This window comes from Sander vitreus, chromosome 13 (assembly GCF_031162955.1).
Source record: "Sander vitreus isolate 19-12246 chromosome 13, sanVit1, whole genome shotgun sequence".
Taxonomy (NCBI): Eukaryota; Metazoa; Chordata; class Actinopteri; order Perciformes; family Percidae; genus Sander; species Sander vitreus.
Genome location: NC_135867.1, coordinates 6391149 through 6415392, shown reverse-complemented (window position 1 = coordinate 6415392; position 24244 = coordinate 6391149). Strand labels below are relative to the sequence as shown.

The following is a 24244-nucleotide window of genomic DNA, read 5'->3' as shown; positions in this document are numbered from 1 at the left end:
ATATTTCAAGTTACATATTATACCTTCAATTGGTTAAATAACTAAATCAGCTGATTGTGTGTGTGTGTGTGTGTGTGTGTGTGTGTGTGTGTGTTAGAGTATATTACTGTGTCAGGGGTGTCCTCAGTGTCAGGCGATTGGCAGAAGTTGAGGCCACCTCGGCGGCTGATGTCCGGGCTCTGACAGGGCGTCTCTCTTTTGCCAGGACCCTCTGTGAGGGGGCTGCTGTGCGTCTAACACACATGGATAGAAACACACAGACACAGACACACACACACACACAGACACACACACACACATATTAATACACACACAGAACAACACAACACTTAAGCCAAATTGATTGTTTAGTCTGGTGCTTAATACTGGGAAATCCCAGGGATCGGAAAGTAGGACCATTTCATCCCTATTTATAGAAGTTGTGATAAAAAAGGGGGGGAAGTTATTACAAAGGAGTCTGTGTAAGCAGTATTTTCAGAGAGGCTTCCTGTTGTAACATTAGATCATGGGTACTCTTACAGTATACTTTCATTAACGTTCCTCTCTCAACAGCAACATCTGATTGCTGGTAAATAAGTTATTGTCATTTAAAAAAAAAAAAAACATAAAACACAAAGCATGTACAAACAAGTTTAAATTGTCACTTAAATCACAAAAAGAATCATGTTGACACTGAAGCTAAGAGCTCTTTAGGAAATGGAGCATCTACCTAAAAGGCTTCTACCTAGAAATGTTTGTCTGACATCATTATTTTTTATGAGTAATTAGTAATTTTGTGTTCTTTTAATGTCTAAACTTCTTGTAATGTCTAATCTTTCTTACTATTTCATTCTACCACCTGTAGGGACTACAGGTGGAAAATAGCAATGTGCTTAAACCTTGTACATTACATCTGTCCTTGTTTTATATAAGGTTAGTGTTCTTTGTGCATTGTCAAATAAAGTCACATAACATCATAAAATAGTTCCTAGAGCCCAAGGACCCATTTTCCAATTGCTATATACAATATAGAACAGAGAAAATAAGCTGGAACCAGTGAATGTTTTGCATTTTAACTTGATAAATGGCGTAAACAAATAAGTAATTATCAAATCTGCAGTCAACAAAAACCACACTTGACAAAGTAAGTACAGAGTGCTTCTGGGTAATGTCGTTCACCACAACCATTGATTTTTATACCCACAGAGTTATTGTTGGTCGAGGGCCCATCGTTAGCGCTGTAACCTGGTGAGGACTGGGTCTGTTCCCTCAGGGGAGGCCCACTGTCCCCCTCCTCAGCCTCACTATTCCTGGACCCTGTGGCTCCATCCTGAAACACACACATAAAATTAGTTCACCCTCTTATCAGTTACCGGGGACAAATATCCTGTAGACTAAAGAGCCTGCAGTAACCTGTGGACGTGATGGTGGCGTTGAAGCTTAATTTATACATCAGAGGAAAAATGTTGCCCAAATTGTCACAAAGACAAGAGTTTTGACACATATTGAGTGGTGATTAAGGGTCGGTGGATGGATGAATGAGGTTTAGCAGAATTCTTTTTTCTCTCATGTGCCTGACAAGACACGTGTCTCCTTTTAAAGCAAAATTTTGGTATTTTTCCACCTGGGTTTAATTCTCATAATTGTGGCCATTTTGACTGTGGATCATGCTATCTTTGCACTCATCACTTCTGTTGTAGAGATACAGGAAATGAATTACTGAATTGTATTGGCTACTTGTGTTTTATGTAAAGATAATCGTATGGCTGAAATATGATACAATAAATATTTATTGAAAAAAGGCCTCTTGAAACTTTCCAAATAAACTCCCATTTTACATAAATACATTTGAATGCTTGTCTCTGAGTCTGATCAAAAGTCAACACAGATATTAGCACACTTGATTAACTATTGTAGCTGACTGCATGCACTCTCTTAAATTATTAAAATGTGTGCAGTTTAAAAGAAAGCAACGGTGTGATAAGTTAAGTTAAGCCCTTTAGGACGTTTTTGTAATATCTGTTGATCATTAGTTGAAACACCATCATGCCACACTATATAAACCACCATTGAAAGATTTGAAATATTTTGCAACAAAAGCTCAATTGGGTCCAGTCAGATGGCTGAGAGGATTATTCTATAATTCTGAATGGAAAGTCCTCTCTACAAATAGATGTTATTTTGTTTTGTACATGAACAACAAATTAGAAAGGGCAGAAAGAGACAAAGATTCTTCTCAGCAAAAGTTGAATAAGAAGAGAATTTTGGGGCCAAAACTATTTCAAACATAAATAATGCATTTGGTGTCTAAGTTATATGTTGTTTTTTTTATCTCTGTTAAATAGTTATTATTGGACGAAAGAAGCATTGATAAACATCTAATTCATAACATTTAAACAGTAGTGTTATAATAATATCATTTGTGTCCTTACTTTTGGTCAAACAAAACTGTTTAAAAGGACTTATGTAAAAACGGTTTAGGTAGTTTTCTACCTGTAATAATACTGCTGCTGCTGCTGCTGCTGCTTTGCTGAGCTGCTCCTGCAGCAGTGAAATGTGCTTCTTGGCTTCCTGGACCTCCTTCAGTAGTTTAGGCCGAGGGTTTCTGCTGTACTCCTCCTCTTTTGCCTTAACACAAATAAATCCCAAAGAAGCCAAGTGTACGAGACAGTCACACATGAAAAAAGATGGTTCAAGTTATTTGATGATCTCTTGATTTATGGGTCAAATGTGTATAAGTAACTGATGGGAACATGATACAAGGAAGACAAACCATGCTCAACATATTCAGGAGATGGTAATATAATGTATATCATTTCCTGTATAAGGAAATACACACAATCTCATTGCATAATACACACACCTGTAGGTCCTGTTGCTCCTTGGTTAGCATCTTCTGCAAGATGTCGGTCTTCTTGCTGTGTGTGATTTTGTTCTCATCCTAAGAGAGGAAATAAAGAGTCAGCCGATATAGTCAGAAATACATCATTACATCATTATTACTGTAACACACACATGAGTGAAATGAGCTTGAAATCACACAGGAAAAGTAAAGAGAAGTGATACTAATCGGACTGAAAGTGAAAAAGAAAAAAGGGGAAACGTGGACATTCATAAATAAATACAGTGTATGAGAAAGAAAAAAGATAGGAGGTATGCAGATGGAACAGATTGTTTACAGTTATTTCAGATTTTGTGAAAGTTTGAAGTTTCTAGTTTGACACATTCAGTGTTACAAAGAGGACAAATTGTTGACACAGTGCAGCAGTTTTGGTCGAAGCTGGCAGATATGAACTGAAACGATGGGGCTAATTAAAAATAATGACCTGTGCGGGTTGCACCAGCCAGATAAGCTGCTGATTTCATGAACATTACAGTTTGTGTTTGTGTGTGTGTGTGTGTGTGTGTGTGTGTGTGTGTGTTCAATTTGTGATTAAACAGGCCTACAGTATTTAAATTATGTAATCTTTAACTCATGATATCTATCTATTCTTCAGTATTTTATTTATACCTCATATTTTATCTTAATTGGTTGCACATGCATATGGTTATGGGATTGTAACATATTTCTGAAGAATTATCTGGTTTTGAGAAAGAGGATTTGGTATTTCTCTGCACGCTGCCTTGACCTATTAGTGAGAGCTAAATGCTATATAATGAAGTGTCCCCGTCCTTTATTAAAACGATAGAGCTCTGATAAGTAGATGTCACATATGGAACGTTCATTCTTCTTTCTTACCCCATCAGGCAGAGAGGAGGTGAGGTGCTCCCCACCTTGCAGTGCAGGTGAGTGGGGCGCTGAGAGAGAAGAGGGTAGGCTGACCTCTGCCCCTTCCTCCTTCTTTTCCTCCTCGTCCTCCTCCAGAGGGATGTTAGGAAGCCCTGGAGGCCTCCCCAGCACTGTCAGGGCTACATAGGAACCCGCTGCCAGAGAGGAGTCATGGGAAAGGAATGAAGGGAGGGTGAAGAGTGAGAAAAATGCTGATACATGTATAAAAAGCATCCAAGCCACCGTGGAGATGTGATCAGCAAAACCAGCTGTGAGAAATAGAACAATTTGACCACATAAAAAGGAATGAAAAGAACATAATAATGCTGATATATTAGGTCATGAATTCTATGTCTTGTCCAAGCCAGCTGTGCACACAAGTGAATAGGAGAACCCCAAACCTCTCTCTCGAAATTAAATCTTGTATATTTATTTCCACAAGAAATGAAGGTCTTAGTAGCTAAGACTCAGAAAGTTGTTTGTTTGGGGGCATGTTTGTCTAAGCACATCACAGTTAGCCCAAATATGGATTTAATGACTCCAGTAACTAAAAATAAATCTCTACGGCCGATATCTCCAACACCGGGCAGTTCATACCAAAACAATCTAGATTAATAAATAGCACTACAGGTAAGAGGGAAAATATATATTTCTGATTCTGGGATAAACTGTCCCTTTAATGTGCCAAATCACTGACATAATACTGAGTGAGCAAACAGCATACAGAAAATGTAATTAGAAGTGCATACTTACATTTTATCAGCTTTACAACCTCTATGTGGTTTGAATGTGTAACTAAGGTCCCATTAACCTGTCAGAAAACAAAAGCATCGGGAGTTCAGTTCATGTGTTGCACTGAGTAAAAGCCACTGCTGTTGCTCCCTGCATGCATTTTAACGTGAAGGCCTTTACTTTAAAGCCACAGTTGTAGACAATGGCAGTCATCCAACCGTTGGTTTTAGAGGGTGTACGCATCACAATGACACTTTCCAAATGAACTGTGTGTGGACGACCTATTACTTCACACTCTGAAATCATTTCTATTTGCTAATTAAAAGCAGCTATAATCAGATTCCTAGTTAATTGATTGTGAAGACAATGGGAGGCAGCTTGAGCCAGGATCTGCAGCAGTGAATGTTTACTTCCACAAAGAAGAAACCTGGATTTAATCATTTAATCAAGACAGTCATTCCTGTGAGGAAGCTGTGTGGTCACAATGGTTTTTTTTGTTGTTGTTGCAGAAATGATGACTGTAACATTCACGCTGTTACTTGAATTACACAGAGAGACAGAAGGGGATACGCTATGATGTGAAACGGTGCCTTCCAGTTGAACTGGGAAGTTGGAATTTATGAGTTCTCAGTCAGAAATTTCAACTGGAACTCCTCCTAAAGTCAAATCTTCGACTCAGAAAGTCGGGAGAACCTTCCCAACCCCGGCATCACAATCCCACATGGCTGCTCTGAGCATCAACAGCAGTGAAAACTGTATGAATTTACTGTCTATTAGCATTACTCTTTTTGTGTCCCATTAAATCAGTCGTACACATAGTACTGTCCACCTTCCACCTGTGGACATGTTACTACAGTGTTTGTAAGTGCAAAATGCCGCATAATTGCAACCTCCCTCACAGCCCATTAAATATAATGATTATCCAGCTTGTTACTGGAATGCAGTCCACTTGGGTGTGACGTCATTTCCAGTTCCGACTTCTGACCCCCGAGAACACAGCATAGGCTAGCTAGACCCAGAGTTAACCTACAACGACTCAATATGAAATTTCTAAAATTTGCGACTAAGCGAGTACTGAAATTGGATCAGTACTCAGCCTTGTCAGATGAGTTTAGGTATCTGAATTGGTGCATCTCTACACAAAGCTAAAGCTTAACAGATGAGTTTCATCCTTTAACTCACTTTCAGACCAAGAGATGTTTCGGTTTATGTTTCTGATCCTGGAAGTAAGAAGGAAATAAATAATTCCCACCTTAATGATCCTGTCTCCTGTCTGAACACCAGCTCGCATTGCAGCTCCATCTATCACAAAAGACAGAACAGAGCCAAGTGTGTTGTGGTTAAGTGTGTGTGTTTTGCGATCTTTGTGAGGACCAATTTCTATTTGAAACCATTGTACAAAGGACATTTCTGCATTGTGAGGTGGGAACTCACTTTTTTTCAAAGGGTTGCTTGAAGGTAAAGACTACATTTTAAGTTTAACATTAGAATAACTGTATAGAAAGACAAGACAGTGTGTGTGTGTGTGTGTGTGTGTGTGTGTGTGTGTATATATGTGTGTATATATGTGTGTGTGTGTGTCTGTTCGTGTGTGTGTGTGTGTGTGTGTGTGTGTGTGTGTGTGTCCTACCTTCTTTTACCAGCTGCACAAACACAGGGTTGTCTCCACTTACGGTCAGCCCAAAGCCATTTTCATCTCTCTGGATTATCACACACCGCTGGACAAGACCTATCATTTGCACCCAAACACACACAAACTCATTGCATTAGATCACATGCTACCGATGGTGTCATGAAATAAGCTAAAACTAATTTTGGATGTGAAAACGATGATCCAACTTCATGATATGATGTTTATGGTCTGGTGCAATTTCGTCTTGTGGGAAACATTCTCCACACAGGAAGTGACAAATCAAGAGACTGAAGCAGAAAAGGTTTTTAAATAGAAGCCTGCTCTCTTTCTAACAAAAGCTAGACTCACCATCAAGGGATGTTTTTCCTCTCGTCTCTTTGATATACTTCTTATCGTAACATAATATGAATAGTTTGAAAACTTTTTGTATACGTTCAAAGTAAAAAAAGCTACATTAAGAGGACCATTCATATAAAAAAAAATAATATTAAAAAATCTGCATAAAGGGCGCCTGGGTAGCTCACCTGGCATGTCATTCCCCTGCTCTCTGCCCTTTCATGTCTATGCTGTCCTATCCAAATAAAGGCCTAAAAATGCCACAAACAAAAAAAGAAGAAAAAGAAAGGAAATCTGCATAACACCAAGTGGCGACATCCAGGCCTGAAAAAGTAAAGCCAATGCAGAAGTGCCTTGAACCTGTATTCTTTCTAATAGCCATAAGAGGGTGACTCCACTGCTTGCAAAAATAAGTCCGATTGTATATGAATTGATGTATTACCTCATTAAACATTTTTCCTAATGAGTTTATGGTCTCAATCGCTAGTTTCAAGTCTTCTTCAATACAGAATGATGTGCTAGGGAACAGTTTTTAGGAAATTGACTTCTCAGTTTCTCCTCATTCTGTAACAGATAAAAGTGTGTATATAAACAATGCTATGGAATAGATGGAGAGTATGGATGGATGGAGTAGGTTTAAAAAGTGCCCTGTGGAAGTTTACATTCATTTTAACCTCACCAAAATGCATTGTGTGTGTATCCTTAAGGCCAAACAAACATTATGAGGAAACTCTTTCTTCCTCATGAAAAAGTTGTAAAACTTTATTGTGCTTAAAATAAATTGTGCTTAAAATGTGTATACACATTTGCTAGCTTTTAGTCTTCTTTTTCACTGCCTTTGTGGGCACGTTTTTACTAGCAAAACAACCATGAAACAATGCGCAGGACTGAGTATTGCGTCGTAGAATACATTGCTCAATAGTGCTTCTAGTCAAAAACGCCACAGGTGGCATTTAACCTCCTCATATTTATTAAACCACCCTTTTTCTGTTCTATTGACTATTTGGTTTGTCCCATGGCCACATGCACAGCCAATAGTACCCATTTAAATCAGCCATGACCCAGTAAAACCATTGCCTCCATTTATGAATTCATTCATATTCCTATACTCTAACTTGCACTTACACTATACCCAACACCCTGAAATCTGCAAAGACCATCTGCCAGTTTAAGAGACCTCCATCAGGGATGTTTTTCCTGTAGCCACTGAGGGAGTTTAGTGACTTAAAATCTGCCTAAGCCAGGTTTTCCTTCTCCCACTTCAAAGAACTATCTGAGATAGCTGAGTGGATAATTGGTTGTCTTCTGGCCTCCATGAAGGATCCTCCAGGGTGGAGAAAAGGGCAGGAAGGATTAATGTGAACCCAGCAACCCAGGCAACCACCTTTACAACTTGTTTCTGCAGACACCCCACACCATCTCTGTTCAACCCTGCACCAGCCCCTGTGGTAAACTATGGGACAAATCATATCTTTAAAGTGTAAATCAAACGTATGGCGAAGAGATAAACTTGAGACTAGGCCTGTCACGATTACAAATGGTGGACAATAAATTGTCCCAGAAATGACTGCGATAAACGATAATATTGTCGTTCTGAGACCATTTTCATCTAATATAATGATAATGGCATAATAATGCAGGTACACCTTTTCCAAATATCCACAATATGTCTTTGATCTCCTTTAGTATGTCGTCATTCACGCTGTTGTACAGTTTGTGACACGTATGTTCTCCCAGGCAATTCGTACTGGCTGTCAAATGTTTGCAGCATTCCTCGAGTGTTTGTGCGATAGACTACAGAGTCTGTACTACATTTAACAATTATTTATTAAACACTAAATATTACATTTAAATAATATATAATTAATAAATTATATCTATAATCTATGTAGCTATCTGCTATGGAGGGAATATTTATTCATAATTCAAATTGAAAGTCCAAAGAGAAAACAAAGCAAGATTACTACACTACTAGGAAAAATCATGCCATAATTAAATGTGAAATGTAAAAGCTTAAATGGAAATACTTAAATTAAATGTGAAATTTAAAAGCTTAAATGGAAATACTTAAATTAAATGTGAAATTTAAAAGCTTAAATGGAAATACTTAAATTAAAATCTCAAACAGAAAAAAAGAAATTATTTTATTTTAGCCTTTCCCCTTGTAAAGAAGTGACAGGTGTCAATTTAAATGAGGAGGCGTGGCCCAACGGCTGGTAGAGGGGTCTGAAACCACTTCCAGCTGACAGCGGCTGCTGTGAGTATTACTGGCCGCCGGTAAGCAAGCGATCCCGGCCACCGCCAGCTGGCTGTCACCTAAGACTGGAGCTTCCAAGTCTGACAACATATCGGAGCAAATGTGCAATTGGCCATCAATTTTTGTAAAACTGCACAGAGTTAATTTCTCGCATAAAAACAGTCTCAGAAATGAATTTAGTTGTGAAATAGCAGACGAAAAAAGCAATCAATTCTAGAATCTAGATCGGGAGTTTGCCGTAGTAGCAGCAGGCAACAACAGGAAACCTTTTACAATTTCCGTCTGCTATTTCACCACTCATTTCCCCACACCTTTATCTAACTATAAGCGCGGTTCAATCAAGCGAGGCTCAGCTGCAGCTCATCTAGAGATTCGGCATCATCGCCGCTACAGCGTATTTCCATTTAAGCTTTTACATCCATCCATCCATCCATCTTCATCCACTTATCCGGGGTCGGGTCGCGGGGGTAGCAGCTCCAGCAGGGGACCTCAAACTTCCCTTTCCCGGGCCACATTAACCAGCTCCGACTGGGGGATCCCGAGGCGTTCCCAGGCCAGGTTGGAAATATAATCCCTCCAGCTAGTCCTGGGTCTCCCCCGAGGCCTCCTCCCAGTTGGACGTGCCTGGAACACCTCCCTAGGGAGGCGCCCAGGGGCATCCTTACCAGATGCCCAAACCACCTCAACTGGCTCCTTTCGACGCAAAGGAGCAGCGGCTCTACTCCGAGCTCCTCACGGATAACTGAGCTTCTCACCCTATCTCTAAGGGAGACGCCAGCTACCCTCCTGAGGAAACCCATTTCAGCCGCTTGTACCCTGGATCTTGTTCTTTCGGTCATGACCCAGCCTTCATGACCATAGGTGAGGGTAGGAACAAAAATTGACCGGTAGATCGAGAGCTTTGCCTTCTGGCTCAGCTCTCTTTTCGTCACAACGGTGCGATAAATTGAATGTAATACCGCACCTGCTGTGCTGATTCTCCGACCAATCTCCCGCTCCATTGTCCCCTCACTCGCGAACAAGACCCCAAGGTACTTGAACTCCTTCACTTGGGCTAAGCTTTTACATTTCACATTTAATTATGGCATGATTTTTCCTAGTAGTGTAGTAAAATAATACTATTTTTAATTTGATCTTGCTTTGTTTTCTCTTTGGACTTTCAATTTGAATTATGAATAAATATTCCCTCCATAATCTGCCACATGGCGAGTAAATATTTGTATCAAAATAGTTCTGTTTTTCAGTCTTCATTTTGGCGAAGGTGCAGCTACTTTCTTCTGCTCCTCTGCTGTCTGCAGGTCGGAGCTTCGCGGGGGAGGGCCGACACCCACATACACCCAAATACACCCACCCACATACACCCACACACACCCACACACACCCACAAACACAACCACCCACACCCACGCACACCCACCCACACACACACACACCCACACAAACAAACAAACCCTGGCGCACACACAAAAACTGGCGCACAGCCAGCCACTACATCACTTCTGTTTACTGATAGCTATCGTTTACCTCAGGCTAATTCATTAGCTAATAAGTGGCGATTTTTGGCAGCCAGCCTTCCAAAAGAAAGCACAATGAAATGAAATAACCGATCATTAACCGTTGACCGACAAGCAGCTAATGGAGTCTCAGTTCACCGTCTGGGAGCCTCTGACACACTTTCCGCACTCCGTGTCCGCGGACAGCTGTAGGCTTGTACAGGTTAATGTTCTGTGCTTTGTCGGACACATGCAGCCACTTTCCTGAAACCGCTTGCGATGACAAGTCCACAGCGGCGTGTATGTCCGAGCCTGTCTCCACCGCCTCCACCTGCAGGTTGTCAACTGTGTGGTTTGGAATGAAAGGGAGAAAACAGGACGGCGAGTAACACGGCGGATATCGCTCATATACTTTTTGACGGCGCCTTAACTGCAAAGTGCTGCGGAAAACCCTGATCCAACAACTAGCGTTTTCTCTGTCTCTCTCTCTCCGCCAGGAGTCCCGCCTCCCCACACAAAGACCACGCAACTAACAAGAGGGTTCACTCCTCGTTACGCTAAGGAACCGATAGTGGTCATCCAGTCTCTTTGGTCGGGAGAGAGAGAGAGACAGAGACAGAGACAGAGAGAGAGAGAGAGAGAGAGAGAGAGACAAGGAAAACAAACAAGCATGCAAATGAAAATTATCGCGGCCAGAAAAATTATCGAGCTAATTTTTTTTATCGTGCGATTAATTGATTTATTGACTATCGCGACAGGCCTACTTGAGACAGAAAACTTTATTCAAGAGTACAGAAGAACAAGACTAAAACTATATAATTTAAATCAAAGTTCACTTACTGAACTCAAAGCTCTTACATAACTTAATCAGGTCTGCAACTAAAAAATAATTTTTATTTTTGATTAATCTGCCAAATTGCTGGATTAATCTATTATCATTTTGTCTGTAAAATGTTTTAATAATAAAACATGCCAATCATAATTTCATGAAACCTAAGGTGACATATTTAAATTGCTTGTTTTGTCGGACCAACAGTCGGAAATCTGAAGATATTTAGTTTACTGCCATATAAAATAAAATAAAATAAAACAGCAATTCTTTACTTTTGAGAAACTGAAACCAGAAAATGTTTGGCATTTTGCTTGAAAAGTGACTGAAACTATCAATCAAGATAGTGGGCGATTATTTTCCTGTTGATCGATTAATTAACTAACTAATCATTTCAGTTCAAAATGCAATCTCAACTCAATGTCTCAACACTTACAACTTTCTTTCAAATAATAAATGTAAATGCATTTTGATTGCAAAGTGCTGTTGTGGTAGCCTAGAAATCTAGACGCACCCTAGCGTCAGCAAATGTAATTTGCAGCCAGGGGGGGTCTAGGCACTCTCCGTTGGCTTGCAAGCTGGAAAAACCAAACTCTAGTCAGGCCAATCACGTCGTCACAATCATGTATAGAGTCGGTGGGCGGGCTTATGGCTGCTGCTGCTGCTGGGAACAGCGGTCTTCTGGAAGACTTGGAGTTAAGCTTTTCTTTGAGAAAAGAACAAAAAACGGCACTGAAGTCATTCTTAAAAAGGAAGATGTGTTCGGAGTTTTGCCGACTGGATACGGCAAAAGTTTAATCTATCAACTATAGCTTCGCTACCTTCTTCGTTGCTCTGCCTGGTTGTAGTGCTATCCTACTGCGTGCAGAGGGAATCTGAAAGACAACCGTTTATCCCGCCCCTCGGATTGAGCCCTGCCAATACTGAGTTCCCAGACCCAACATCTTGATGTGGGTCTGGCTTGTCAGGCTACTGTTGTGAAGGTTGTGATTAGAAAGTTATCAACAAATAAAAAAATAAAAGAAATGAGGAAACGTCATCAAGCGCAAACAAGGGAAGTACTTCAGAGAAGAAATGCTGCAGCAAATTAAAGAAAACTAAACTAAATGTAAAACACAAGCATCAAAATCAGAGGACAGAACTATATGTGTGTGTCTCTTTACCTGTTGGGTCAAACTCATGTTTGAGGGAGACAGAGGATTTCTCATTCTTGGGTTTCTTGTCAGTGGGATCCTTGTTGAGAATGCTTGGGGTCCTAGAGAGACATAGAGCAAAGTGAGAGCACACATATGAAATAAATAAAGAAATAGTTTGTTTAATCCATACAAAAACTGGGTTTTAAAAAGGCAAATTATGTTTTTACAGGGGGTTATTGTGCTAGTCAATTTCTTGGGGGGGCACAGTGACTTCCTGAAGTCTCCGGTGACAACAAGAATTTACATTTTGGATGAAAGAAAATGGTTTTTTTTTCGTTTTTTTATACCTCTGGACAAAGCCGACTAGATGTTTCCCTGTTTCCAGTATACGCTAAGCTAAGCTAACCGACTGCCACCTGTAGCTTCATATTGAATAGACAGATATGAGAGTGGTATCGATCTTCTCATCTAACTCAAGTGAATAACCATATTTCCCAAAATGTCTACATTCAATGTACACATGTATCTATTCAAAAGCAGCTGGAAGATGTTTGGGATGTTAAGGAGTCAAAGATATGTCTAAACAGGCGATCAGAAACCTGAGTAACAATATAAGCCTGCTTTATATGTTGATGACATGACTCAGAGAGAAGTTGAGTGAAGTTGGATTCACCTCCCTGCCAATGAACCAAAAAGTGGTAGGGGTGTAACATACAGTTCATTTACTTTTTAATACTGTCCGTTCCACACATAGTTGGACATGTATTCAGATCTTTTCTCATATGGACAACAGCCTTCTTTGACACTCATACAGTGTACCATGAAAACTCACACCCTACCTCAGACAACCAGTGTCATATTCTCCAATCATGTCCATACTATCAAAGTGGAAAGATAAAGTTAATGTCTAATTTTGAATTAAATGACAATAAAGACCCTAACAGGCCTCTCTTTTGGTATTTGTTTAATATGCATACCCCTCGTGGGACCACTATATATTAATAGCAGAGGTTCCCCTGTTCTTGCCCCCCTCTACACCTCCTCCTACTCGTTCCGCAAGAGGGGGTTTTGTTTGTGCTGCTGTTCCTCCCATGGACAATGGGGGGCCTGGGCTTTTAACAATGGCTCCCACGTCAGAGCCAACTTACTATACTGTGGCTTTGTGGGACAGATTCCCGGAAACGGAGACTGAGGTTCTTGGCTCGGCTCCAGTTTCCTGAATGTGTGAGAAGGCTGGGAAAGAAAAGGAGGAGGGAGACGGGAAGGAGGAGGCACACGTGTCTTTGAGGAATGATAGACGACTAGGGCTGAGGAAATTTCAACTTACATGTAGCTCCCAGAGTGTGTGAACAACCATGTCTAAACTAACCTCATGGTGCAGAGAAAAGATGAGATAAATGAAATCCTGGGATATCAAATTCAGACAAATAGGACACAAAAACCAAAAATATGTGTAAAATGAACTAGACTAAATAGAAGAAACTGATCCTACTCTCCTAGACACAACCAAATTGTCACGGGTACAAACTAAAAAGGGGGACATTGTGTTGAATAGGAGAGAGTATTATCATGGTAACCTCTTTTTCTGTGAGATTGGAAGGCCCACTTAGGGGAGCCTCCTTGCTGTGGTTGGAGATTAGCAGTTGATAAGACATGGCGAGACAATGACAGATTGCATCCTGCTCAGGGGGTGGCAAGCAGCTAAGTACATACTGGTGGATAAGAGGAAGGAATTCAGCTTTCAGCTTCAGATATTTAAAAGCACATTCATGAAGCGGTTTATTCAAAACGTACTGTACCGAGACACCTGAAAGCATGGTTTAGGGGTGCAAGGAGAGAGATGTTTATTACTGACTGCTTCCTAAATCCCTTCCCTGTGCACAAATAGTCAAATCATATCTTAGTAACCTTAACTGTAAGCACAGCAGGCCTGTTAAGCTTTGGATTTCTTTACATGTTGGAAAAGAGATCCTCGATATTTACAAAGCAATGCCACCTAAAACCCAGGGTACAATGGTAAGTAAGGCTGGGCAATATATATCGATATTATATCTACATCGATATATGAGGCTAGATATCGTCTTAAATTTTGGATATCGTAATATCCTGATACGGCGTAAGTGTTGTCTTATCTTGGTTTTAAAGGCTGCATTACAGTAAAATTATGTCATTTTCTGAATTTACCAGACTGTTCTAGCTGTTTTATTATTTGCCTTTACCCACTGCCATTGCACCAATAGTCAACCCTACAATATTGCAGCATCATCGACAACGATGTATGTGGTCAAAAATAATGTGAATATTTGATTTTTTGCCATATCGCCCAGCTCTGTTGTAAGGAATAAATTAAAGTGATAGAGCCATAGTCAGTGTGCACTTTAGTTTGTGTGAATTGTTAAAATACTGTACTACAATACTGACAGGTCAGTAAGTTTTATATTTATTTTTCAATAATAATAATAATAATAATAATAAAGAAGTAAGAAAATAAGGAACTTTTTAAAAAATTGCATACTAAATAATAAATAATAAAAGAATTGCAATTAGATTATTTTCCCATATCGTTCAGCCCTAGCTCTAACATAAGCTGCCCGGCTAACTAGCTTACTACCTGCAGTCGTAACACAAGAAGCACACATATAATAAATAACTAAAATTATTGTGTGAAAAAAGATGTGAATTTACAACTAGCTAATTCACATCCACTGTGTAGTATTTCCCTAAGCCGGTTTTGGATGCTGTTTAAAAATGGTATAAACAAGGCAGATGGAAACATTAACTGCAGCCAGACGCAGCGTTTTCAACCAACGTTGACCCCAATGCGACCCCTTTCACATCACATATGTTACATCACATTGCATAAGTAACATCACATTACATTTGTTGTTCAATTGAAAAATATTGATTATAGTAGCTCTAAAGAATCATGACCAAAATATGTACTGACATTTAACAGTTGAAAAATAAACTTTAGTAAGTGCTTTCTGGAGACATGTTTTAAAATGACAGCAAACATGTTTGCAGCACTTCTGCACTGCAATTTCTCGTTACTTTTTTTTAGCCTGCATATATGGCAATACCAATATGTAATAATCTAATTTTGGCCAATAATGTTTGATAAATCTTCCAGGCTATACACCGAATCACTGACACTTACCAACAGTGCAGCGATATGGCCTGCCTCTGTAGAGGTCATTAAAATTGGAAGCGTTTTTCGGGTGTTCAGCACAGTACTTTTGAAGCACCAAAGGTTCAGTAGTTCACCAATCACCAATTACAAAAGGAAAACATTTCATATGTCCATGTGAAACATTTACTGGCACCACAATAAAAGGGAATCATTAATTTACTTATTGTCTAGCGTTACCCGGCTGGGATACATGTCTGCTGGCTAATTTGTTCAGACTCTCTTTAGTTTCTCACTGCACATTTTCCAAAGAAGTAACACAAACAAAAAAACATGCAGCAATCAACTTGTGCCTCAAATGCCAAAAATACCAGACAATTCCTCTGGGATGATAACGGCAAAGCACTCAGCTCCAGAGGGTTGGAGACAAAAGCCCACTGAGGAAGAAACTAAAAGCACACACTACATACACTAGACCTCGATGTTTATTATGAATGCAGCGAGATGTAGTGAAATACAACATGATTTATGCCTCAATAATAGTTATAATAGAACTTTTCGTTCCTATTGAAAACGTAAATCTTTAAAAACAGGTCATGAATATAAACAGTACTTTCATTTTCTTTGTCGTTTTTTAGCAAATAGTACTCAAACATGAGACAATACAGTATTTGTTGGGGACTATTTTCAGTGGCGGATTAATCGGATAGAGTCAAAATAAACTGTGTGTGTGTTCATGGTAATGAAGGAACTTGTCACCCATTGCAACAGTGTGTCTCGTTACTGTGTTTTTAATAGTTTGTGGACAACAACGGAGCTCTATGGCACAGAGAAAAAAAAATATCAGGTTTTAGATACACACAATATTAGCTATAGGATTAATTCACCAGACTAATTTGAGTTTTCAAGAAGGATTTTTTTGTATGTCTGTCCCATTAATGAATCACTGCATATTTGCATCTGACATCACTCGACTCCCACCACTGCATCACCACAAACATCCAAATTTAATATAAGCTTGTGAACTCCCAGGAATGATCTAATCAAGTAGCCTGTAAAACATTCAAGACTGTTGGTACTATAGAGTCTATGTATGAAAATCCTTACTCATACAAGATTGATTAGGATTATAGCACTGGCATACAGAACAGTTTGTAATATGAATAAAGCTTTATGCTGCATTCATGTGGTGTTGGAATAATCCAAAAAAGTTGTTCCGACTGAGAAAACTCCCGTGAATGCCCCTTCAAGAAGGAACAACAACTCAGAATGTCGGCAAAAATGTTGGTACACGGCTTGCCGAGTTGACGTCATATTACGCAGAAACATGGCGGAGGAAAGTAAAAGTGTGTAAATGTTTATGGTAAGAAACTTTTTAATAATTCACTGGTGCAGCAACAAGTCTGGAACAAAATCACTAACTCGGGAAATGGGATCATCCGAGGAGCATGTGAATGCACCATTCATTTCCAAAATGTTCCCAGACCAGATGAAGTGTTGATAAGCTCCTCAGGCTCATAAATCATGATTATGTTGATAACTTGACAACACATAGTTTAAATCTTGATGGCTTTATCCACTTTTTTTTGTGGGCTGACTTATCCAAGAATGATGTAATGTAAATACTGTACATTTATTATCTGGCAGTGTACAGAGAATATAAGATAAGAAGTATATATATATATCCCAAGGGAAATTGCTGGAGAAAGCCTCACAACAACAACAACAACACAGTTTAAAGTCTGTAATTATTACAGACTTCTTACTGCACAACATATGTTATTTGACCTGCCTTCTCTTTAGTTATCATTTAGTCATGATAAAGCTTTGTTTGTCTTTAGTGATGAATATACTATACAGTATCTAAATCAATATAGAAAGAAAAAACAATTCCAGCCACAGACACTGTGACACATTGTTTTGTTCATGCACAAATATCACACAAGATCCCATTCAGTGGTTAGTATGTTTAGACACTTGAATTGTGTTTTAATGCTATTTCAAGGTTGGGCATCATTCTCAACTTTTGCAGCTGCTATGGTAACGCTCTCCCTCTCATACATTATCGATATGATATTTAATGAGCTCCATACTGCTGTTCATTTATTAAAGATCAACTTACATGTGTTGACGAGATCAAGAGCTAGAGACCGACAGCATGTTTAGTTGCAGAGATGTCATGCTGCATGTCAGGCTTACAAGTTGTTTGCTTACTGTTGCATTGATAAATCATAATATATTGTTTTTATTATTTATATGACTGGCAAGTTACTTTTTAATGAGGGTGCATACTTTGGGTGAAGAGGCAAAACAAACGTCAGGCTGCAACATCCGACTTCTGAACAATACAGTTGGTAGGATGTTCACTCTCCATGGGCATTAACAGTAAAACAATATTGAAATGAGGAAATAAAATAAAGTAATACAATTATTCTTCAAAGTAAACTTAGAATAGATGATGTGAGTGTTATATTGTACTGTACATGCTGTCTGGTTGGTAGCCATCCTGCAATGATGTGTCTCCAGCAGCAGTGTCAGTCAGGAAGGGCCAGTGGTCTGGTGGGCCTGACAGACATTGTTTAACAGTGATGTCACCACTTCCCGTCAGAGCCCGGGGTAGGGTGGAGAGGGTGGAGAGGGAGAGGTCGGCAGGCGGGAAAACACACAGATCAGCAAAACTGTGTGACAAAGAGCTGGTCCACGGCCTGCTGGCATTCAGATTGATCACACACCCTCGATCTAAGCATCGCCTTTACACTTGGCTGAACTCTGTGTCATAAAACAAACAAATAAAAAACACGAGTCTGGCAGTTTAAGTCGTATTAAACTGAAGAGGACAGATGAAAGAAACTAGTCTACGCCCAACAATAGGGAGAACAGGCATTATTTAGAACATGTACAACTTTATGGTGGCCAGTTTACACGAATCATACAGTACGTATCGTCTCGTTTGACCACATCGAGGGGGGGGGGGAGCGTTAATACCTGTTCTGAATGGCCACACTCTGAAAAGCCTCATCCTGACTGCATCCCACCTCCTCCTGATTTCACTACAAGACCTTTGTGGGCCAAATTTACATGTATTTGCATCTGCATGTATTTAGCTCCTAATTTACTACAGCAGCAGCTCATTTTGCAAGGGAAAGAGAGCCCAGCGGGTGAAGTTCAAGCAGTGGAATCTGTCTATAGTTACCAGGTGCTCGTTTTACCAAATATGCCACATGAGAAAAAAAAAAATCCTCTCTCTCTCTCTCTCTCTGTTATCAAACAAAGAAATGTTCTCCCCTTGTCCTAAATTGGTCATTAGGCGTAATGTGAGTACTTCCTTGTTTTATGAATGAAACAATTGGAAGTTTAAGCAGCCATGCTGTGTATGTTTGACCAATCAGCGACAGTCGTCCCTGCAAACCCCACCCCGAAGGTTCCTGTACATTCAGGCCCGGTTTACATAAGAACGTTTAGACGGCGATGGCGTTTTTGGGGCTTAAAAACGCAAAAAAAGTGAAACCACCCTCCAGAGTGGAAATCTTAAAAACGCTCCACCGTCATGTTCCCGTCTAAAGGGTAAAAACACAAAAGTCTGCAGCCTCCATTGTTGTGGTGGCTGGCGACCCACCCCATATTTTGTTACATAAATCAAAATATAGAGTGATTACTCGCCCATGGCCACTCCGCCGTTGGGTATCCACAGCCTGCCTAGACTTGGTCCGGATGGCTTTTACAGATAGCGTCTTTCTCGTGTGGATATGACTTCCCTCCAGGTACAGGATACTGCTGAAGAAATTCGGTCCATATGTCTATATATTTTGACTGGCAGGGCTCCCAGTCCACGCCCTGTTGTGCCACCTCCTCGTCTGTCCAGACAAAATTGTCAGCTTTTGTTGTTCACTTCGCCATGTTTTGGTTTCGCGCTACTAGGGAGAGAAGTAGAAGGAAGGTTCTACGCAGGCGCGCGGATTTGGTGGTGTTGTGTGGCAGTGCTTCACACATCGAATTTCACACACTTCTGCGTCACCATATGCACGCAGATTTCCCCCCCCCAAAACGCTCGTCTAAACGCAGAATAAAAAGTCATAACGCAACGCCAGTTTTGCGTTTTCTCTTCAGATCGTTTCCGTCTAAACATAGCCTCAGAAAGTACTACCCTCCGTCAGGGACTTTTGGGGAGGGGGTAAAAAGGCCTCAGAAAATGTCCCTTGAACTAAATTTAGAACCTTGTCTGTGCGGTCAAAACACGAGTTCCTCAGAAAATTCCTCGTTCCAGGGGAAGGTTCCAGCAAAAATTGTAAAAGTAAATCGCTGAGATCTTAGAAAGCGGAACATCCCTAAAAACATGATCGGAAAAGTTACAAACAAACAGACCTCTCCTGAAAGGTCATGCTACTTATTCCTATAGTTGCACAGGAAAACCATGCGATCACACAACTACAACATTAGAGTGTGTATATAAACTATGATGGATAATAGACGGTTTGTTTAATGATTTTACTGTTTGCTTTTTGTTTTCTGTTGGCTTGTTTAAAACCTGTCTGATTGCGTTTGTTGCCCTGTTGGACAGGTTGTGTTATTTATTAGCAATGGTGCTGTGTTCACAGATCTCAGCAATTACTTTGGACAGTACAGAAATGATAAAAGCATTGGCCAGAGCTACGAAAATAAAACCCAAGTTCAATAAACTGTAGTTTTCCTTTAAAGGCCTAAAAGCCAATTGCTTCTAGCCAACCTCCAGGAAACGGTGCTGTGCCTTAAGTCACTTCTACTGGTAAAAGTACTGTGAGCCCATCAAGCCCTACGCAGTGATCTACAGTGGTTTTAGTCCATCCCTCAAAGCTAAGCAGACAGGAGAACATGTCCCATGCTGGGGGTTTTCACATCCAGACAGTAAAATATCACAAATGTTAGGAGAAACCTCGCAGGCCGCTCAAACTGAATTCTTCTCACTGAGAAACCCTTGAACAACGTCCAAGAAGTGACCTAACCACTGCTGGAGTTGGTACAAATGTTGCCAGGCAACTGAACCCTTTTGTTTTTAGTAGTACAGGAGTCAGCAACAGTGTAAAGTGACAAGTAGGTACTGTTCTTAAGTAAAATTTTTACTTGTACTCCACTATATTTCAGAGAGAAATATCATATTTTTTATTCTACTAAATGTTTTTGGCAGATGGAGTTACTTTACAGATTAAGATTTTACAAACAAAACGTGTGATCAATGTATAAAATATAATACTGTGTGTATGATTAAACTATCCAACCAGATGTAACATTGAAATGCTGCTTACGTGTTAAAGCATTAGTAATGATTTTAGTACTTCAAGTACATTTTGCTGTTTACGTTTAGAGTATTTTTACAGATACTTAAGTAAAAAGACACGAGTACTTCTTCCACCACTGAGCTTCAGTAACAAACTTCAAAATTCACGGACAAGTGGGTTGTTTGGATAATGAAACAAAATAATCACGTGACGTCACGTAAGAGCAAAGCTTTGGTGTGAACCTGAGAGATGTACAGATGCTAAGTATGCACTGTACTTTCATTACAGGAGGGATATAAAACTTGTTATAAAACGAGTATGAAAAACTTAGGTGGCAGCAATCAATCAAACATTTTTTCTTACATGAAATAGTACGAGGTAGACGGGGTAAACCCAGCCCAATCTGCCGGCGATTTGATTTCGCCCTGCAGCTCAGGCTGGAAACCTGTACGTTTATCTACCCTGCTTCCGTTACAAATTTGCGGGAACCAATCACAAACTGGCTTATCCACCTGACGCGCTATTGGCGGGTTTAACACGATGACGATAGAGAAGCGACCAAGCAGCTTTTTGTTTACATTCAACATGACGGCCACCGAAGCGCAACACTCGATGGCAGCAACCATGGATGTATTAAGAGAAACCCGTTGATGCCGCTGTCGCTGCTACGTCACCCTGATCGTTGGTCTGATTGGTTGAAGGACTATCCAATTGCGTACAGAGTGAATTGAACTATGCCCGTTGATCACGCCTCTTATGCAGAGAAAAATACAGAGCAGACTCCCCAGACTAATGTTCAATCTTAAAAGATTGAGCTTGGTCTGGTGATAGCAACACTAAGTACGAGGTTCAATTCCAGTGAAATGTAATCCCATCAACTCCTTCAACTTGAGCATGATTCATCATAAAGCAGAATGTGGCCGTCTGATCGGCACACAGAAATGGAGTCACAGGGTTGAATGGCACCGGCGCTCCAGGATCCAGCCAAATATCGACATAAAAACATGACATCATGACTTCACGTAAACATACACGCCACTTTCCTAAAGCCAAGTTCCGTGTTATCTGTACGCATTTTGAGCTATCCGCGTGTATGTCTACGCTGTATACAGCGGACGGCAGTCTGCAACGTCACAGTGTAAACATACACGCCACTTTCTAAAGCCACGTGGCGTGTTATCGCGAGGCTACGGTTGGTTTTAGGAAACGTCACACAAGGGTTGGGTTTAGGAACAGAAGAACTGGTTGGGATTAGGAAAAGAAGAACTGGGTTGGGTTTAGGAAAACAACAAATGTAGAAAGGAAATATCACACGCGGGACACGATCCCCACTCTCCTGGGTGAAAGTCCTGTGTTTTACCCATCCTCCACCCCGACCAACCTCCCTATGCAGATTTTTGCCCTTTCATACTACTCGCTACAGCGTCAATTCATGCAGGTAACGCAAGTCAATGGAGGCCAAACGGCGTTGATAAACACGCTAAAAAGCGAGTGTGCGTCTTCATAACACGCCAATAATGGCATACGAATTGGCGTGTCATACATATGCCACTTCATGAGATCAGTCTGGGCGTAAGGACAGACTGATCGCTGGAAACCAACGCAGGCGCGGAGGCCACCCAGCTCACCGTTGCACACTGGCTAGCGGGATGCCCAGCAGAGAAGACGCAGCCAGCGTTTAATTCCTCCACGCTTGCCTCAGTGCCCCTCTGTGGTCTTTTTTTTGTCCACGTAGTTGAGATCGTAGCCATAGGTTCGTAGCTGATGCCATCTTCACCTTTTCTTCTGTGTTTCCTCTGATGTTTACATTTGAAAACCTTACCGGCCAGACTAGCGGAGTCAGCAGGAGACTGCTGAGTCCATTTCCCTATCCTGATGAGCGACTCGTAGTCATCAGATGGCCACAGAGATAGTCTTGCTGGCTTGAGATCATCTTCTCCACCTTTTCGACAAATGTGGCTTAAAACTGGATACATTTACATTACAGCTTCCGGCAGACAACCACAATGCTTGACGCATGTGCAAACAGGATATAATGTATATCATTTGGGATAATGTAATGATAAGTACAAAACTCAATGAAATGTGTAACATGGGTCTAGTCATTTTTAGACATTTCAATGCAATCGGAAGTTACATATATGCTTATTTTCACTCTCATAAAAATGCAATAGTCATTTAAGCATATCATCTTACCATGTCATAATAAATCTAGCAAATCTAACCTGAGCTGCACAATACTGCAGATATATCTGTGAAATCCATTTCAGGGTAGACTTTCCCTTTAAGTCCGTCCTTTGGTGTGTGTCATGCTTTCCACTTCCACAGTCGGTTTTAACTGTATATGGTCTTTATGTGGAATTTGTGATGGAAACATAACAGAGAATCAAAACTACAAAAAATGAGGCCCAGTCTTGTTAAAAACGCAGCAAAGCAGACGAACAGCTCAGTCTTCTCTGCAGGCTTGAGGTCAAGAAATCAAATGACTTTGTTTGACTTTCTGAGGCAGTCATGTGTGCCTTTGTTTTGGCATTTCCTCAGAGGAAACTCCTGATTATTGAGTGTAAAAATACACAAGTGACTTATGTGGGGTGGAATCTGAAAAGCTCAAAGTCAACCATTAATGTTTCGAAAACAATTCACCTGATATGGTTCTTACAAAAACGTTTCACGTTGGTACCAACAAACTCCGGAGCTGCAGGACTTTATCAGGGACTTATTTCTCTGCCAAAAACCAGACGGAAAATGGAACAATATAAATGTTCCTTACATCAGCCTGTTTTTAATGTGATCAATAAAGGGCAAGTCATATAATCATACAATCAATTTGTATTGACATCTACAGGTTAATGTGAGCTTTTAACTGTACAATGCTCCAGCCTGTTGCAAAGACTTGCTGTCAGTGAGACTCGTGGATTAACCCTGTTGACAATCACAGATAACGAATGTGACTGTGAAACATATGGAAAGAGTCTGCTGACCCCCATAGGACCCTCTGTGAGAATATGACACAGAAATGTTCCAATCAGTCTACCTTCAGTCAAGCCAGACAAAGAAATTGTCTCAGACTGGGGTGCACTTGTCCTGGAGGTTATGAACAGAAAATGTGCAGGAACCTCTAATATAAGGTAACCGTTTAGGGGCCACAAGTAAAGAATGAATCGCTCCAGGAAAATGCCCCCTGTTGGCTGGGAAGGGGAGCTTGTCATCAAGTAGGGAAAGGGGGGGGGGAATACCGAGACCCCAGTCTCCGTTGAGAAATCTGTGTATTTTAGTTTCCCAAGATTAGACATGGAAGTTAAACGATCATTTAAAAGCTCACATGTATTATCAAAGGCTTGTATCTAGTTCGGCGTGCATCCAGTAAACCAAGCCCCTTTAGATAGACTAAAACTCAACTTTTAAATTATATTCCCATTGGCCATCCTCTACCACCACAATTCGATGTGAAGAGAGCAAGCTAAATAAAAAAATAAAAATGTTTATTCATTTTAAACCGAATTTACCAAAATACCGAACTAAATGGTAAAATGTTGTTCCGCTAGTTATGCATGTTTCCCAACGAGTAAGATAACCTTAAATTGAGTTTGGCGTGATGCATTTTCATTCCTAAACCGATTCAGAAAACCATTTCAGCTTCATAAATCGTATATGCTGTGTTTAAATAGCAACGACGAAAAGGAAAAAAAGAAAGAGAAAAA

At 40.3% G+C, this 24244-nt stretch overlaps 1 protein-coding gene across 3 annotated transcripts in view; it reads right to left on the bottom strand.

The window, feature by feature from the left end:
* arhgef12b (Rho guanine nucleotide exchange factor (GEF) 12b) overlaps nt 1-24244 on the bottom strand; it is a 47450-nt gene that overhangs the window by 22484 nt on the left and 722 nt on the right. For all 3 annotated transcript variants that reach the window (XM_078265953.1, XM_078265951.1, XM_078265952.1), the window contains exons 2-10: nt 12192-12283; nt 6111-6209; nt 5733-5782; nt 4502-4559; nt 3719-3903; nt 2843-2920; nt 2473-2607; nt 1184-1309; nt 108-233 (exon numbers count right to left, since the gene is read on the bottom strand). In XM_078265953.1, the coding sequence (XP_078122079.1) occupies nt 108-233; nt 1184-1309; nt 2473-2607; nt 2843-2920; nt 3719-3903; nt 4502-4559; nt 5733-5782; nt 6111-6209; nt 12192-12283 (949 nt within the window). The remainder of the gene's footprint in view (nt 1-107; nt 234-1183; nt 1310-2472; nt 2608-2842; nt 2921-3718; nt 3904-4501; nt 4560-5732; nt 5783-6110; nt 6210-12191; nt 12284-24244) is intronic.